Source organism: Danio rerio, chromosome 20, assembly GCF_052040795.2.
Source record: "Danio rerio strain M-AB ecotype USA chromosome 20, GRCz13ab, whole genome shotgun sequence".
NCBI classification, from domain to species: Eukaryota; Metazoa; Chordata; class Actinopteri; order Cypriniformes; family Danionidae; genus Danio; species Danio rerio.
This window is the reverse complement of record NC_141040.1, coordinates 42,262,584-42,279,556: the sequence shown is the minus strand read 5'-3', so window position 1 is coordinate 42,279,556 and position 16,973 is coordinate 42,262,584. Positions and strand designations below refer to the sequence as shown.

Below are 16,973 nucleotides of genomic sequence, written 5' to 3'. Positions count from 1 at the left end.
ACTTTGGAGTTAAGTACATGTATATATCCAGCTATTGCTTATTCATTCATGAATACAGTTAGATCTGCCTTAAACACACTTTATAAGCTGTGGGCTGTTTTCAAAGCTTTATATGCTGTTTGAAGCCAGCCTGGAAGCGGGATCCATCGCTCAATGCAGCTATAGCCCAAGGTCTTTTGAGATAGGGGATGCTTTAAACAGCAAAACACAGCACATCATTAGGGTTTCTGTCAGAAAACAACATCTGGGAGACAGGAAGCATATTGCTGTGTACTTGATATTTCGCCAAAATGATGGATGCGTCCCTGAGAAAATTGGGAACTGGGAATTTGGTCTTAGCATTTTTTCATTATGATGTATCCAACTTGCCTTCTTTGAGAGTGCTACTGTTGGAAGGAGGGAAAAAAACAACAACATATGGCTGTACCAATGGAAATACTGCATTTGACAAATAGGAAAAGTCAGTATAAGCTAATTAAATAAGCTACTCTAGTGAGTAATTGCTCTGCATATGTTTGATTGTTTTTTATATGCAGAACAAAGATTGGACCTGATAAAGAAGTTTATCTGAAAAATATGCATTCATGTCTCAGATGATCTGTGGAGACGCAGATGTCCTTCAGGTGCTCCTTTTGTTATGCACACAATAGGATGTCTAGGAGCTCTAGGGAAGCGACTGACACTGCTCCAACCTTGAGGCAAGGCCCATGAGGCAACGTGCCTTTCATTAAGCTTTAGCTACAACAAGAATTAAAAGCACTCACATACTGTACAATAGATAGCCCAAATTTAAAAAATTCTAAGTCACATAGAGACTCGAAATAATGGACAGGAAAACAAAAAAAGAGTCTCTAGCAACATTTACAAGTGCATTTCATCTTTAGATAGAATGAAGATTGATGCTGTAAGAGAGTGTTACCATTGTAATGGCAGATTAATTTTTATTTGTATAGAAATAAACTGCCCCACCGAGTGACACGCAGTGGGTAGCGCTGTCACCTCACAGCAAAAAGGTCGCTGGTTCGAGCCCCGGCTGGGTCAGTTGGCATTTCTGTGTGGAGTTTGCATGTTTTCCCTGTGTTCACGTGGGTTTCTTCCGGGTGCTCTGATATCCCCCACAAACTAAATTGTTCATAACGTATGTGTGTATGTCCTGGTCCTCCAGATTGGGGGTTGAGCGTTTGGCTCACTGTGTACTGTAGATATAAAAGTCAGAATAGAAAATAGAATAGATATAATTGGAAAGCCTGAGCATTTTAAGTATAGTAGAAAAAAAGAATAGAGAATATTAGCTATAACAGATCCGTTATAGTGAAAGAAGATCAAACAATCATGAAAGAGATTCATCTTTAGCATCAATTCTGAAAAAGGAAAATTAATACAAAGACTCTGTGTGGAGAGACTATTTGTTACCTAATTTTATTTTTAGGTTCTGAGGTTCTTGATTTGACATTTATTGAAAAAGCCACATTGGCTTAAGCTTAAGTAAACTAGATATAAAAACATATTTGTCCTGGGATCAGATGATTTATTGTCTACAGAGATAATAATTCGTATGTAATTCGTTAAAGATTGCCATTTTTTATGGACAAGAAATATTTTAGACTACATATTACTGACCAATCATTGTTAGCCATTAATGACAGGATTTGATTCAAAAGGCTGAACTAGTGATTGACCGGTATGTTGTCATTCCACTACGACATCTCCAAGCCCATTATCATTTATGAATAACTAAAAAACTCTACGTCAAACAGATCATGCCAAAATTGGCCTAATATAGTATGTTCTAGAGCTGTGCAATATATGACAATGCATCATATGGACAAAATAAAAAGGGCTATCACCTTATATTATGCTCTAGCATCTATTTTATGATGTCACAAAAAATGTTTACTGTAACACTTTTTTCATAAATTATGAGCACAATATTACATGCCATTATGTTGGTGAGTAACAGCATTGTAAGAAATTTGCAATCATAAAGGTGCAGTAGGCGATTGTCTACGGAAGCATTTTTTGTTGTGCTGGTTGAAAGTCTCTTCACAGTCTAATAGTAATGATTCAAGTAAATGATCTAAATGTATTTATATGTATTTTTATATTTTGGGTAAGGCATAAAACTAAAAAACGTTCATCCAATGAAATAGAGTCAGACCGACATCTCTCATAATTTCGATAAGTAGACGAAACTGTCAGCCAATGCAGATTTGAACAACTGTGCAGCTGTTTTTTATGCATCTCCGCAGACTGCTGTTGGCACTGCGCATTCACGAGAGAGGGCGCATGCGCGCGATCTGTGAAAATCTGCTTGATCAAAACTTTTTAAAAACCTGAATCAATATTGGAGTTACCTTTGCACGCTGGAGAAAGGATGAAACAATGGCTGAAGGATTTCTCTTAGACAGGTGATGTTTTGTTTTAAAACTATTTTAACTTCATGCAAAGCTGATGTAACTATAGATGTTGTTGTTACAAATGGGTTATATCTTCACAGAAGTGTTGTTCAGCCATTAAAATCTTCCCATAAAAGATTGATAAGACTATTTTCAGTTTCATAAGGGACCTTTTACAGCAACTATAATGTAGATTTTAATTAGTTTAACAACAAAACACAAGTAAATAGCGCTATTCCGCCTAGTCTCTCCCTATATTGTTTACCATGCAACTCTAAATATTCACTCTGAAATAGCATGTCAGTTTGGCTTGCTCGCCGCCGGACAAGCACTAGTTGCAATATATGTATTTTTTTTCTTTGTCCATGTTGGACCTGTAGTTTCTGAAAAAAAAATGTTTTATATGTTATTATACGTTTTTTTTTCCCACACTTTCAATAAAACATTTGCCTTGGAGTTCTAAATAAAATGAGAAAATTCATCACATAAAAACGAGTACATTTCTGAGTACATACTTTAAATTGTAAAGAAATAAACCTTTACATGCGGTCAGTATATAGAAACTATTATTTCATTCAAATTAAAGAAATGGGATTATATTGTGACATACATCAGTATCAGCATATGAGATTAGACTGTAAAATTAGATTTTTGTCATATTGCCCAGCCCTAGTGTACTCTAAACCCTGTATTGGGTCTTGCAAAATGTGTCTTAGACCATGCACCGTGTGCAGTGGAGACCTAACAGGAAACGAGAGAGAGATTTCTAAAGATATCATGCTTCTCTGAGTTGATAATGAGCATTAGATCATCTTTTATTAGGGGCCTGTGCTTGATTTGCTTGTATGAGGACAATGTCTAATTGATTCCTGCTGATGTTCTGAGGAACTTCCTCTCAGACCTGCCGTATGCACATCATTACTGAGCAAATAAATCTAAGAATTAAACCTTTCTAATACGAAGCCTAAAAACACAAGCCATCAAGGCATTAGTAAAAATTTTCTGCACTGTGTTTTTGGAAGGCAAAACACAAACAAGCTATTTGCCAATTAGGAAATAATAGTTTTTCATTGTTCTGTCCCATTTGAATCATTCATGTGAAACACATCAGGCTCCATAGTGGATAGTTACATCTAAATAAATAACATCTATTTATTCATGACAGTGTCCTTGCAATGTTAAAAATGTCTGTGGTGCTCAGCGTAATAGTGTCCTATTATTGCAGAGATCGATCGATCGTAGTTGCTAACGCTGTATTGATTTGCAAATTCATAGTTTCACCATTGCCATGTAGGCTATTTGAATGTCATTATACAGCAGCCATAACTCACAATGTAACTGAATTACAGGAACATTTCACTCATAAATGGCTGCAAAAGGTTCCCTGACTGCATTCATCAAAAAATGAAGATAGATTTACAACAACAGGCCAAATGTGGTTTTCTAAGAATACATAAAAATGATATGGTATACCTAATCTGTTTTGGCAGAGGTTGAAATGGGTAATATCATGTACTTTTTATTATTTAGGGGTGTTCAAATGTAACTGGATCTGGTATGTTATAATAAAGACGATTTTTCTTATTAACAAGTATGGATTTGTGACAGGTTTACAAAATGTAGGCAGTCACATATTCAAAGCAGTTCCATTTAGTATTTTAGAGCACAAACGCTTGAAAAGCATGGCTTGAAAGGGCAGCAAAGTAAACAAGTCAGCTGTCTGTGCTTTGGATGAAGCCAGTGTTCTCAACGAATCTACAGAATGAATGATTCAGTGGCCATGTAAGCTGCAAACAAGAAACTTGCAACAAATCCTCACTTCTACATGTATGTTAACATAAAGCAGTTTGTTAGTTTAGCATTTTTAGAAGTAATATTATCTTGGCCATTCATTTATACGACAACTGGGATTTGAGTGCATTTAAATGGGTTCCAAAGTGCTTGTTTTTGACAAAAATATAGATATACTGTGAAAAAAAGAAACAGGTTTCGTTATAATGTTGGCATATTACATGTCAAGTGTGTGGATATTTGCAAACCCTAGACCAAAACAACACTGATGAACTGCTAGAGCATTTGTGTAAAAAAAGCAAAGTGTTTTTGTGTGTGTGTGTGTGTGTGTGTGTGTGTGTGTGTGTGTGTGTGTGTGTGTGTGTGCGTTTAACATAATCCATGCATAAAACAAATTTTCATCTATTTTCACAAATCTATGCTCATTCAGTAATAAATTAGCATATTATGCATATTTATATACATATTCAATTTAAAGTGTTCCACCTGCAGGTGCACAAAGTTATGAAAATATTAATATAACATTAGTATTAATAAAATATAATTATTTAATTTTTATTTCATTGTAAGGTTGCCAACTGTGTGTGCTTTTTGTCAACTAAAGAGTTTAGATGTTCCATTATTTTTTGTAAATATACGATAACTCTTTTCTAGTACTGGGTTGCGGCTGTAAGGACATCCTCTGCATAAAACATATGCCAGAATACTTGGTGGTTCATTCCGCTGTGGCGAACGAGGATAAATAAAGGGACTAAGCTGAAGGAAGATTATTGAATAAATTAATGAATAACTCTTAGTATAAAATATTTGATGAAAATCATGATTTAATAAGGAAAATGTCTGTACATAGATTTCACACACAACTCAGTGTGTATAAATGCTTAATGAAGAAGCAAAATGTCTAAGTAATGACTTCAGTAATGACTTGAGTACCAATCAGTAGCAAAACTTATGTTTTTTTTTTTTGATGACTAGTCTAGTTTTAGGCTATTCTTTAAAGTCTGTTAGATTTCACTGACAGCTAATTTTTGACAGCTTTGTTTTAGCGAAATCATATTGGATGATAATAATAATAAAATAATAATTATTATTATTATTATAATAATAATAATAATTTCTAACATTTATTAAAAAAAAATTCTGGGCACTCAAAGAGCTTTTTTTTCACACATTGAGGGGAATCTCCTCATCCACCTGGATGATGTGACGGCAGCCATATTGCGCCAGACCGCACACCACACACCAGCTGATTGGTGGAGAGCAGACAGAGTGATGAAGCCAATTGTGATATGGAGATAGCTAGGAGGCCATGATGAAGCAGAGGTCAGTGGGCAAATTTGGCCAGGATGCCAGGGTTAAACCCCTACTCTTTTCGAAGGACTTTTAATGACCACAGAGAGTCAGGACCTTGGTTTAACGTCTCATCTGAAAGATGGCGATCACTGAGCAGTATAGAGAGCCCTTCACTATATTTGGGCGTTAGGACCCACACAGACCGCAGGTTGAGCGCCCCCTGCTTGCCTCACTAACACCACTTCCAGCAGCAACCTACTGTAGCTTTACCCTTGCAGTATCCCATCCAGGTACTGACCAGGCGCAGCCCTGCTTAGCTTCATTGGACGACCATTTAAAACACAAAAATGCTTGTGGAGAGTCAAGCCATGATCATTGGAGCCAATCACAGTCATATCTATTGAGCATATGAACACAATTAACCAATCAGTAGTGTTTAAGAACCGCACAAATGTTAGATGGAAATGTACAATTTTCAATTTCAGAACCAAAAAGTCAGCACTTCTATCATCTGTATATTACTGTTGTGTAAACTTCCAGTTCGAGTGCTGTTTGACTGTTATATCACCATTCAGTGTTTCCTCCTTTTACACAGATCTACCAACTACCTATGGCGTTATTTTAATGACAAATGTCATGAGCGAAGTATTACAAGTCAAGATCGCATCTATTTAATAGAGCATGCGAACCTTTTTGCTTGCACGCCGATTTCCTCTGTTGTGCACAAAACTTCTTGCACGCCCTCTCAAATACACGCTGCTCAAGTGCAGATTTTCGTGTGCGCTCTCAAATAAATGCTGCTGAAGTGCAAGTTAGGGCGCTTATGTAACGAAAATGTCTCTAACATTGATTAGATTTGCTATAAATATTGATGAATGTCTCCAATAGACTTACAGAGCAGCATTACTCCTGAAGTAAAGTAATACGGCTATAAACTCCAGCAAGATAAAGTCATTATGCAAAGCCATAGACCTTTATCTATAAAGTATAATTATGGAAACTGTGCTCATCTTAACTGAAAGCTACATCATGTTTGCTAGCCACACGCATCAAGCACCTGTCAGTCAGTCAGTCAGCATGTCACCCTAAAGAGTTAAACAAATAACACACAGCACTATTACGATTACAGAAAAGTTTGTGCTCTTATAATTCACTTACCTTTTAAAATGTTTTGGTGTGATTATAACCCGCTATTAAAATAAAAACGACTGAATGTTTTGAATGAGAAGCTGTAATGTAGCCATAGCGGGATGAATTTTAGTGTGGCGCCCCACCATGGTAGAATGATGTAGCGGAAACCATGAGCATGCTTTTGTTATTATACTGTATGTTATTAGAGGATATCACAACCACCATTAACAGCGACTAACAGAGCAAAAATGCAAATCAACACTGGAATTTCTAAAAACATCCTGCGTTCAGTAAAAACAAAAGTGACCTTTTACATTATCTCTCAGGTAAACTCATCAAGTCAGACTGCAGTGTTTCAGTAATCTTCAAAATAACTGTCTACAACAACCAAACTCTACTTGCTCATCACAGCGATGAATTGAATAAATGGCAGCTTTTAATGAACAACGTGTGCAAAGCTCCTGGCGCCCGAGCTTATCAGTTATTAGCCCTTAAGGAATGGAAGTCCTTCTGAATCGAGGTTGATGCTAATTTCCTCTTTTAGTGGCTCTTTTCTCTGCAGCAAAATGAGGTCCGGGCACTAGGGCTAAATGAAAGGACCGGGGTCTTGCCACAGATAGCAGTCAAAGTCTCATTCTGCATTTGACTGAATGCTCCACCAGTTCAGCCGGAGACCTAGAATATATAAGTATTTTGCCTTTCCCACACAGATAGGACTAAGCTTGCCTGAAGACACCTGAAGAAACGTGTAAACTGAGTGCAAAGTGAGTGCGGATGCATAGACCACATTAGGTTGCTTAATGCACTCTAATCCGATCACGCAGGATGAGAAATTGCACTTGGTTCAAAAAAAGAATCCAGCAAGGTTATATTTATTGAGCAAATACAGGTATAGTCGACAACACCAACACAATACCTTGCGTCAATACTGACACCCAAAGCCACAATCAAAGCGCTTTTCCCACTGGAACGTTAGAATTATCCTTTGTTTGTCCAATTCAAGCTTAAGTTAATTAAGAGGTAACGCTGGCACTTTGATTGCATTTCCCTTGAAATTTCAATATTGCTGCTGGTCAACAACGGCATGAACAATGAGTGTGGTGTTCCTACTGTAATTACAAAGGCATTTGAGTCATGTAAGAGGAAGGAAGAAACGAGGGCTACATCGAAAAAAGGGAGAGGGAGAGAGAAAGAGAGAGAGTACAACATTAGAGCTGTGGGCCTGCATAATGAGCCGCCTCCTCACCTTTTATCAGAGATTCTCTCTACTGTCTCCAAGCCCTGGCATGAATTATTTTATAGAGAATAATACTGCGCTGCTACAGAGGTTTCAGCAGCTCTCTAGATGATTTCTCACAAACTTGGCATCTACCTGCGTATTTTGTGGAGACTGTGCAACTGAGAATAACCCATGGTTAGGTTTTGGTTGACAAGACACATTCATCAATAATTTTCTCTGTTGACAAAAAGAGTGGGACCATGCTATGAGACGTGCCTGCAATCCTCAGAGGGGTCTGTAGGAGGGTTTATAAACCACAATATGTTTTTTAGGAGCTTTGTTAATTCTGTGGAAATCTGTCATTGAACTGTAAACTATAGAAGGTCTAATGCTGAGATGTGAAGTCATTCATTCATTTTCTTTTTGGCTTAGTCCCTTTATTAATCAGAGGTTGCCACAGCGGAATGAACTGCCAACTTAAGGCTGATTTATACTTCTGCGTCAAGCGCATGCATATACTCCGGCATAGCCTTCTCTGTGGCCATCCATCGACGACGCTGATGAACACTTCTCAAAAAAATTTAACTACATATTGCAAAGACTTATAGCGCAAGCTCTGTGATTGGTCGGCTTGGTATCGCTGATGAGCGTGGGCGGAGGTGAGAGCCGCACGAGCCCGTTGGAGCGAGTGCTTACAAGTGTGGAGTCTCGTGAAGGAGCTCTAGATGGAAACTGTTGTTTTGGGTTTACCTTATGATTGAAGTTGTTGCACATCTGCTGATTCCTGCATCAAAATGAGCAAATTTGAGGCACTTGTACATTAGGTAGCGTTCAGAAAAAACAAAACACCAGCGAAGAAACTCACAGAGCAACATAAACACCTATTGCCAGCTTACGTTTCGGAAGTGTTAAAGCAGAGCAACACAAACAGCACACAGAAGTATAAACCAGACTTTATCCAGCATTTGTTTTACACAGCGGATGCCTTTCCAGCTGCAGCCAATCACTGGGAAACACCCATACACTCTTATTCACACACATACACTACAGACAATTTAGCTTACCCAATTTACCTGTACTACATGTCTTTGGACTTCTGGAGGAAAACGGAGCACCTGAAGGAAACCCACTTTAAAGAGAACATGCAAAGGCCACACAGAAAACGTCGACTGATGCAGCCGAGGCTCGAATAAGCGACCTTCTTGCTGTGAGGTGGCAGTGCTAACCACTGAGCCACCGTGACACCCTATTTGTATGTTAATAATTATATATTTGGAATATTATTTTTGTTACATTATTTGATATGATTCTGCATTGTAAGAAATGACAACAAAAAGTCATGACAAATTGTCTTTACATTAACTTAACTTATAAAGTTGATAAGGTTTCCATTTAAGTTAAACACAATTCAACAATCTTTTAGGTCCGCTTAATTGATGCAAGATAAAATTATTTGTAAAGTTAAATTGGTTCAACTTAAAAATTTAAGTTAGCAGCCTATTATATTATTTATAGTGTATATTGTTAAATCTCCTAAAATCTGGGATCTGGCACTGGGTCTGTGACGTTATTTACTTTAAACTTTATTTATTTTAAATTTTACTTCATAACAAATTCGTTAAATTTTAAAGATCGATACTGGTCTAATACCCCCAGAACTTAAAAGGTATATTTTCAAATTTGAGTTTGCAAACTTTTGCATTTACACCTTTGCATGTGGATTTGGGAAGCTTTTAATTTTGAATACTCCAAAATAGCACTTGACATTAAAGGAAATTGACGCTTATTCAACAAGGATGCATTAAATTTCCAAGACAATTAATTGACCAGAGAGTATAATAAAAAAGTAACATTGTGAAATTTTAAATATTACTGTAATTGAAAGCTGAATTTTCACCACCATGATTTTCATAATTCATTTTAATATATTCATTTGCTCCTACATTAGAATCAATTATTGGTGTGCCATCATTAATAATAAAGAAATCCTTAATATCATAAATGTTAAAAACTTGTTCAAACTGAATGTTTTTTATTTTTATTTTTGAATACCCTTACACATTTTACTTTTAGGAATGTCTTTGCAGTCACTTTTGTTCAAATAAAAAAATAAAAGAACATTTATTTGCACAATACTGCTTTTTATTTTTTTTACAAAAAAGTAAACAATGTCTGCAGAAACAGATTGCACTTTATTATTATTATTATTATTATTATTATTATCATCATTATTTCATATAGGTGGCACAGTGGCTCAGTGGACATTGATGTTGCCTTACAGCAAGAAGGTTGCTGGTTCTGCTGTGGTGACGCCTGATGAATAAAGTGACTAAGCTGAAGGAAAATGAATGAATGAATAAATTATTTTACATGTGTACACAAAACTTTGATCTTTTTCTTACCTGGATTTATCATTTGATCAGATGTGGAAAATGCTTATAAAACATACTCGATGGTCCTTTAAAACAAAATAACTGTAAAAATCTATAACATCTGAAACATGTATGTGTAATATTTGCAGTAAACTTAAAATTCTAAATACATTTGATACCTTTTTTTTTTTTTTTTGCACTTTATCAGCATAACACTTTCCTCACCAAAATATGATCACACATGGTCAGAGGAGGCGCAAACATGAGAAAATCTGTCATGGCTGACCACTTGTGATCTTATTATCCAAGACGGATGTTTATACCAGGTGTAAACAGAGTAAACACGATAAGCTTCCAGAAATAGCTGCGAAATGAAATCTGCCACTCTGCTCGACTGAAGTGACATGCACTAATGAGTGAGCGACCTCCCACAGCACTGCAGAGGGTGAAAATGCACTGTGGCCAGGAGCAGTCTTATTTTAGCAGCTACAAATACCACGAGGTCATGTTGACACTGTCAGTTATCACAAACAGTGCTTTTAGGAAAATCGCAAATGCAATTACCAATGCAAGAAAAATCACGTCAATAAACAGCTTAATTCGATCTGCTGAATGAATAAAATCTCTATAATTACTTAAATCCATTTTGGGTATTTCATGTTAAAGAGCATGAGAAAAATATACTGCACTACAATAGAGATTTGTGTGTGAAGAAGACTATAAAGATCAAAGATTCATGGTAGGAGTAATACAGCTTTAAAAGAATTCACCTTGATTAAATTCTTGTAAAGAGTTGAGATTACATTTCGTGGTCATTACTTTATGAGCAGTTCATGTTTAAATAGAGAGCGCTTCTCGGGTTCTCTAAATTTGATATACTCTACATTTTGATGAATTTACACCTAGATTGATTGTTCTATTGTAAGTTATTATTTGTGCTCAATAATTAAATGTGCAGTATGTAAGTTTAACACTCAGTGGTTGACCTAGGTATTGCACTCCTGGTTCAAAACATATGCAACCACAGGTTGCCAGATTGAGGACATCAACAGAAGCGTGCCAGACTGTCGAGCCTAATGGCTGATTTAAATCATGTTCTAAATAAAAGCAAAGGCACGCGATAATAAATTCAAATCAAAAGGAGATTTTGTTCTAACCAACATCTGAAATATATATTTTAGCAATTTTTTGCAGCTAAACGACAGGATAAACTGACAATGATCATCTCAGGTAGACCTCATGTGCTTTATTCAGTATTAAATGCTAATAATGTGAGTTTGAATGGCATTTTACATAACAAATCCTGTCATACTACTGAAAGCAGCAGCAGATGGTTTACTTCAGATCTTGAAATTAAAATAAACTGTTGGAAATTGAACTGTGGCTTAGTGCAAGCCAATACATATCAGTGATCAGCATGTACAATTAATAGTGTTAAAGAGCTTTAATATGTATAAATTAGATTATAAACCTTATCATTTCGTTGGAGTGCAGTAAGTGCACATATATTCTGTGCTTCTGAATGACTGTTTTTTAATTTCTCTCGTGTTTCTTCTTCTGATGCAAACAGCCAAATTGCTTATTACTGCAAATCTTGTCATGTAGCAAGTTGTTAGGACACTGGGTTATAATGTAACCTGCTCACCTACTGTGTATGTTCTGAATATTTATATTATTTACTAATAAATAAGCTTATGTGGAACTCATAATGTGCGTACCATTTTTGAGGCGATTACTGTAACGAATGAAATGCAGGGTTTTCCACCAAGTCAACTTGGGGTGCTGGAACATAATCAACTAAACTGGCATTGGATGAGTTAATCGTGATTAATCGTAATTAAAAGAACTAAAACAAAGACAGACGTTCATTTACATTTTCAAAGCAGAAAAACTTACTTTAGCAATGTTTTTCAGATAAACAAGAATGTTCTCTAAGCATGTTTCTTAAAAATCTGCAAACCTATTATGGTAATTTTATTCTTTAGAAGAGTCAAAGGCCCAATCCCAATTCTACCCTTTAGCCCTTCCCCTTTCCCCTACCCCTTGTTTTGCGCATTCCCGTGAAGGGGTAGGGGTGTCCCAATTCTCTTTGGCTTGAAGGCGTAGCGCTAAGGGCAAGGGGTAGATACCCTTTCGAACAAAGATTTTTTAGGACCACACTCGAAACCAAGGGTTAAGAAAATTTCCCAGAATACACCAGCAATACACCAATAATAAGGAGATCCACAAATTAGTATTTTTGTCATTATTATGAATTTTTACAACAAACAAGCACGTTTCAATATATTCATAAAAATAAAAAAAATCCATAATCATAAATCCTGTACAATAGTCCCACAACATTCTGACACTCGATGACGCTCAAATACCCTGTCAGAAAAGTCTATTGGCAGGGAGTGGGCTTTTTACAGTGTCTGCTATAATGTTAATGTTGTTTTGGTGTGTTTACTTGGCCATGCTGTAAATGCATAGTATATTTACGGTCTTATTGCCACATTATCGTTATGATAACATATTATATGCCTTTTCTGATTTCCTGAAGATAAATACCTAAAAATAACACTGGATAATAACAATAACAAATACTAAAAATAACAACTGGAATAACTACAGCAGTCACGATTGTCTGATCTCATATGAAGAATGAGATCGTGATGACATACTGTATGATGAAGTGTGCAGGTGCTGTAGTGCTGTTCCAATTCTTAGGGGTGAAATTTTGAAACCCTTTCCCTAAACACTCGTTTTTAAGGGCCAAGAGGAAGGGGTAGGGGTACAAAAAAATAGAATTGGGATTGGGCCAAAAACTTACAGCAACTTTAACAAAGTTAAAAAATTGCTGGGCTGTTTCAACCCAAATTTGGACAATATCCAGAGGTCAAAAGTTCAATTTTAAAATGAAATTTATAACCCAGCAGTGGAGTTTCTCCAAATTTTACCTAAATTTGAGCTGAAACAACCCAGCAATCCAGCATTTGCTTCATATTTTAGTGCAAAACTTATGTCACATTGTATATATTTTACTTTTTAGGATTATGTGATGAATGGAGGCTTCAAAATAACAATTTATGAACAATTGAATGTTTTTTTTAACATTATAAATGACTTTACTGTGTCAATTTAATATGCAGATCATAAATTCAACAAAAGTATGAAGCAGCACAACTGTTTTCAACTCATTACACTTAGTTCTGAAGTATCATGTGGCACTGAAAACAGGCTGCAGAAGATTCGGTTCAATTTTGAACAGGAGTAAATTTCATTTTAAAATCTAGTTCCTATTTATATTATATATTATTCATTCTTTCTTTTCGGCTTAGTCCCTTTATTAATCAGGGGTCGCCACAGTGGAATGAACCACCAACTTATCTAGTAAACTGTATGTTTTACGCAGTGGATGCTCTTCCAGTCGCAACCCAGCACTGGGAAACACCCATACACTCTCATTAACACAAATACACAGTGGCCAATTTAGCTTATTCAATTCACCTATACCGCATGTCTTTGGACTGTGTGGGAAACAGGAGCACCTGGAGAATTATTATATATTACATATATTTAAAATACTTCAAAACATAGATACCTTACTCACTACACTGCTTTAAACCACATATAAAAATGCCAATGTTAATCCCAACTCCTCTTACCACAGCAAACCTTTCATCAGTTTCTTAAAGTTTTCAAGAACTCACAGATGTACCTTCATTAATTTAATATGAAGCGTGTGGGCATTACATATAGATCACACACACACACACACACACCTGTAATGTCGGGTGTCTCTAAGTGCTCTGTTGCTGGGGATTCGTTCGCTCTCTCTTTGATTGAAGGCATACAGACTGTATGGGTCCTGGCCCGGTTTCCATCTGTGAGAACTGAGGTAGCTTTTCTCTTCAAACTCTTCCAGCAGGTCATCCCACTCAGTATCTGAGATCTACAACATAATGAAAACACTGCGGTCAGATTGGTTTTACATGTATTAAGCCTATTCATTCTATTCACACGGTCTCCTTTGATAGAAATACTGGGCGTCAAAGGCACATCGGGTTAAATGTATGTTTGAATATTAAGTTGAATTTCAGCATAAACAATAACTCAAAACATGCTTAGAGACATGAGCTGATATTAAATAATATTGTGATAAGAACATGCATGATATTGTTTTTATTGTGGGCATTTAACCACTTCAAAAGCTTTTAAAGAATATTCTGATTGTTTTATTCACAGTGATTTTCATCAATGCACCAGATGATTGAACACATAATTGGCCATTTATTTTTAACATATACATTTCCATGTGTTAATCTGAGTTACGACATGCCAGAGATGTTTATAAAATAGTTCTGTTTTTTATAGATCTATTGTTCATAAACACCTACAACAAGGCTCCATTTGTCAACATTAGTTAATTACTCTAAACAGTGTTTAAAAATGACGTGTGAAGCATTTATTAATCCTGGGTGATGTTAATTTCTTAGTTAAATGTTTAATAGTTCCTTAAAATCATACGTTGAAACCTTTTTATTTAATACAGCTAATAACTAATAAAATCAGATGTAATTTTAAAGCAAATGTTAACAATAACTAAGTGAAGTGAAGTTAGTTAACACAGTAAGTAACTTTTACTATTGAGACCTTATTATCTATTTATAGCCCTTTTGCAATTTTAATCAAAATCAGAATCAAAAAGAGCTTTATTACAAAGTCTGCTTGTACACACAGGGGATTTATCTTGGTGGTAGGAGCTTCCAGTACAGAGAGTACCACAAATACAAACATTAAGAGAAAAAAGATCATGAAAAACTGACAATAATAAGCATAATGAGCATAATAAATAAAGAAAAAATAAAGTTTCCTATAAACAGAATGCATAATTATGTTATTTAAAAAGGTGGTTCAGTTAGGATATGGCCTGTGGGAAAAATATTAATGCACATTAATGTACAATAAAACAATACACACGATTTACTTTTGCAATTATACCAATTAAAATAATAATTTTTGCAGATAATAAAAAATCCCAGAAGATGAGCAGCACCAAATGTCCAATATTTAAAGAAAAGTAATGCAAACACAATTTTGGGTTTGGTTCAGTATAAAGGTATCACCTTTATTAATGCAAATCTGAGGCCATACAAAAATTATCAATAATTTATATTAAACTTTTTTGGAAATTTCATACGAGGTTGAGAAAATATACTTGATGCAAAAGTTTTGCCTGTGAAGATGAAAATAAAGATCAAGGATTTATGGTAACAGCGGCGCAACTTAACAATGTATTAATTTGACCAATTTCTTGAGTAAAGATTACATTTCATGGTGAAAAAAAAAATCTATTTTTTTTTATATTTGAATAAGAAACAAGGCAGCCCTACGTATTTTGCATTGTGACAACTCAATTTCTGTATCTAAATATTTGGTAACACTTTACAATAAAGTTCATTAGTTAATGCATTTACTAACATGAACTAATCATGAACAACACTTGTACAGCATTTATTAATCATAATTGAACATTTACTAATGCATTACTAACATCCAAGTCCATGCTTGTTAACATTAGTTAATGCACCGTGAATTAACATGACTTAACAATGAACTACTGTATTTTCATTAACTTATGTTTACTAACATGAATAAATACTGTAGTAAATGTATTGTTTATTGTTTGTTCATGTTAATAAAAGCATTATTTAACATTAACTAATGAACTTTATTGTAAAGTGTGACCAAATATTGGTTAGACTCCCTAGAAATAGCCAAGGAGAAACAAATATATATATATATATATATATATATATATATATATATATATATATATATATATATATACACACATCACAATGCAAGATTTTTCCAACATCGTGTAGTCTTAATTTAAGGCTGTACTAAAACAGTGCAAGAGTGCAAAATGTTTTTGAGAAAAAAATCCTTCCTTATTGCCTTTTTTAGTATTGTGCTAATACCATATATCATGATAAAAGCTTCAGCAATTTTTGCAGTAAGACAATTTGATCCCCTCCTATGCCTAGCCATGCTCTAATAGGAGTATTTTAATTAGGTGCAAAGACATGTTCAGTAAACTACTTAAAAGAGTTGCTATAGGCAATATTCCTAATTATCATAAAAAAGGCATTAATATTTCAGCATTCTGCAGCACCATCCCACCACCAAACCCCTCGAAATACGATACTGTAGTCACAAATATTGAGGGCTGAACACACCCCGTCTTAGAATCCATAAGGCCATATCAATCATAATTTAATAAACCTCCACATTCTGCACCGACAGCAGCTTGAGAGTTTCCATGTTTTCCCACTTATTATTTCCTAGAGCTTTTTTTGCTGATGTTAGACCATTAAGGGGGCTGGAGGCTGTTGGTTATAGTTGAGGCTGGTGATTACCAATGCCAGCAGGTTGCTGGTTTCTCCCCAGACGCCTGTATGAATGCTGACTGATGATGATGCCTCCTCCTCTCCTGCCTTTCCAAATGCAGCTACTGCCCTCCATGGAAATAAGCACCACTAACGTTCACATCTGTGTAGAAATTCGGCTTCACATAATGGAGAGGGTTGTTGTTATGAAAACACACATCATCAATCAATAACCCATGTTCATGACAGGTTTGATTTCAGAGGAATTGTTAATTAGAACCAAGGGGGTATAGAGAACACGATGATCCTCTTATTACATTATTTTTTAAATATAATAAAACTTAAAAAAAAAAAAAACATTAAGCCAAAAGTCAAATTTTCTGACTTTTCTTTGACT

At 35.4% G+C, this 16,973-nt stretch overlaps 1 protein-coding gene across 11 annotated transcripts in view; it reads right to left on the bottom strand.

Annotated features, from left to right (window-relative positions):
* The window catches only part of galnt14 (UDP-N-acetyl-alpha-D-galactosamine:polypeptide N-acetylgalactosaminyltransferase 14 (GalNAc-T14)), an 85,566-nt gene that overhangs the window by 57,030 nt on the left and 11,563 nt on the right, over positions 1–16,973 (bottom strand). For 9 of the 11 annotated variants that reach the window (XM_087297419.1, XM_087297420.1, XM_087297423.1 and 6 more), the window contains 1 exon segment: positions 13,967–14,136. In XM_087297419.1, coding sequence (XP_087153545.1) covers positions 13,967–14,136 — 170 coding nt within the window. 11 annotated transcript variants of the gene reach the window in all.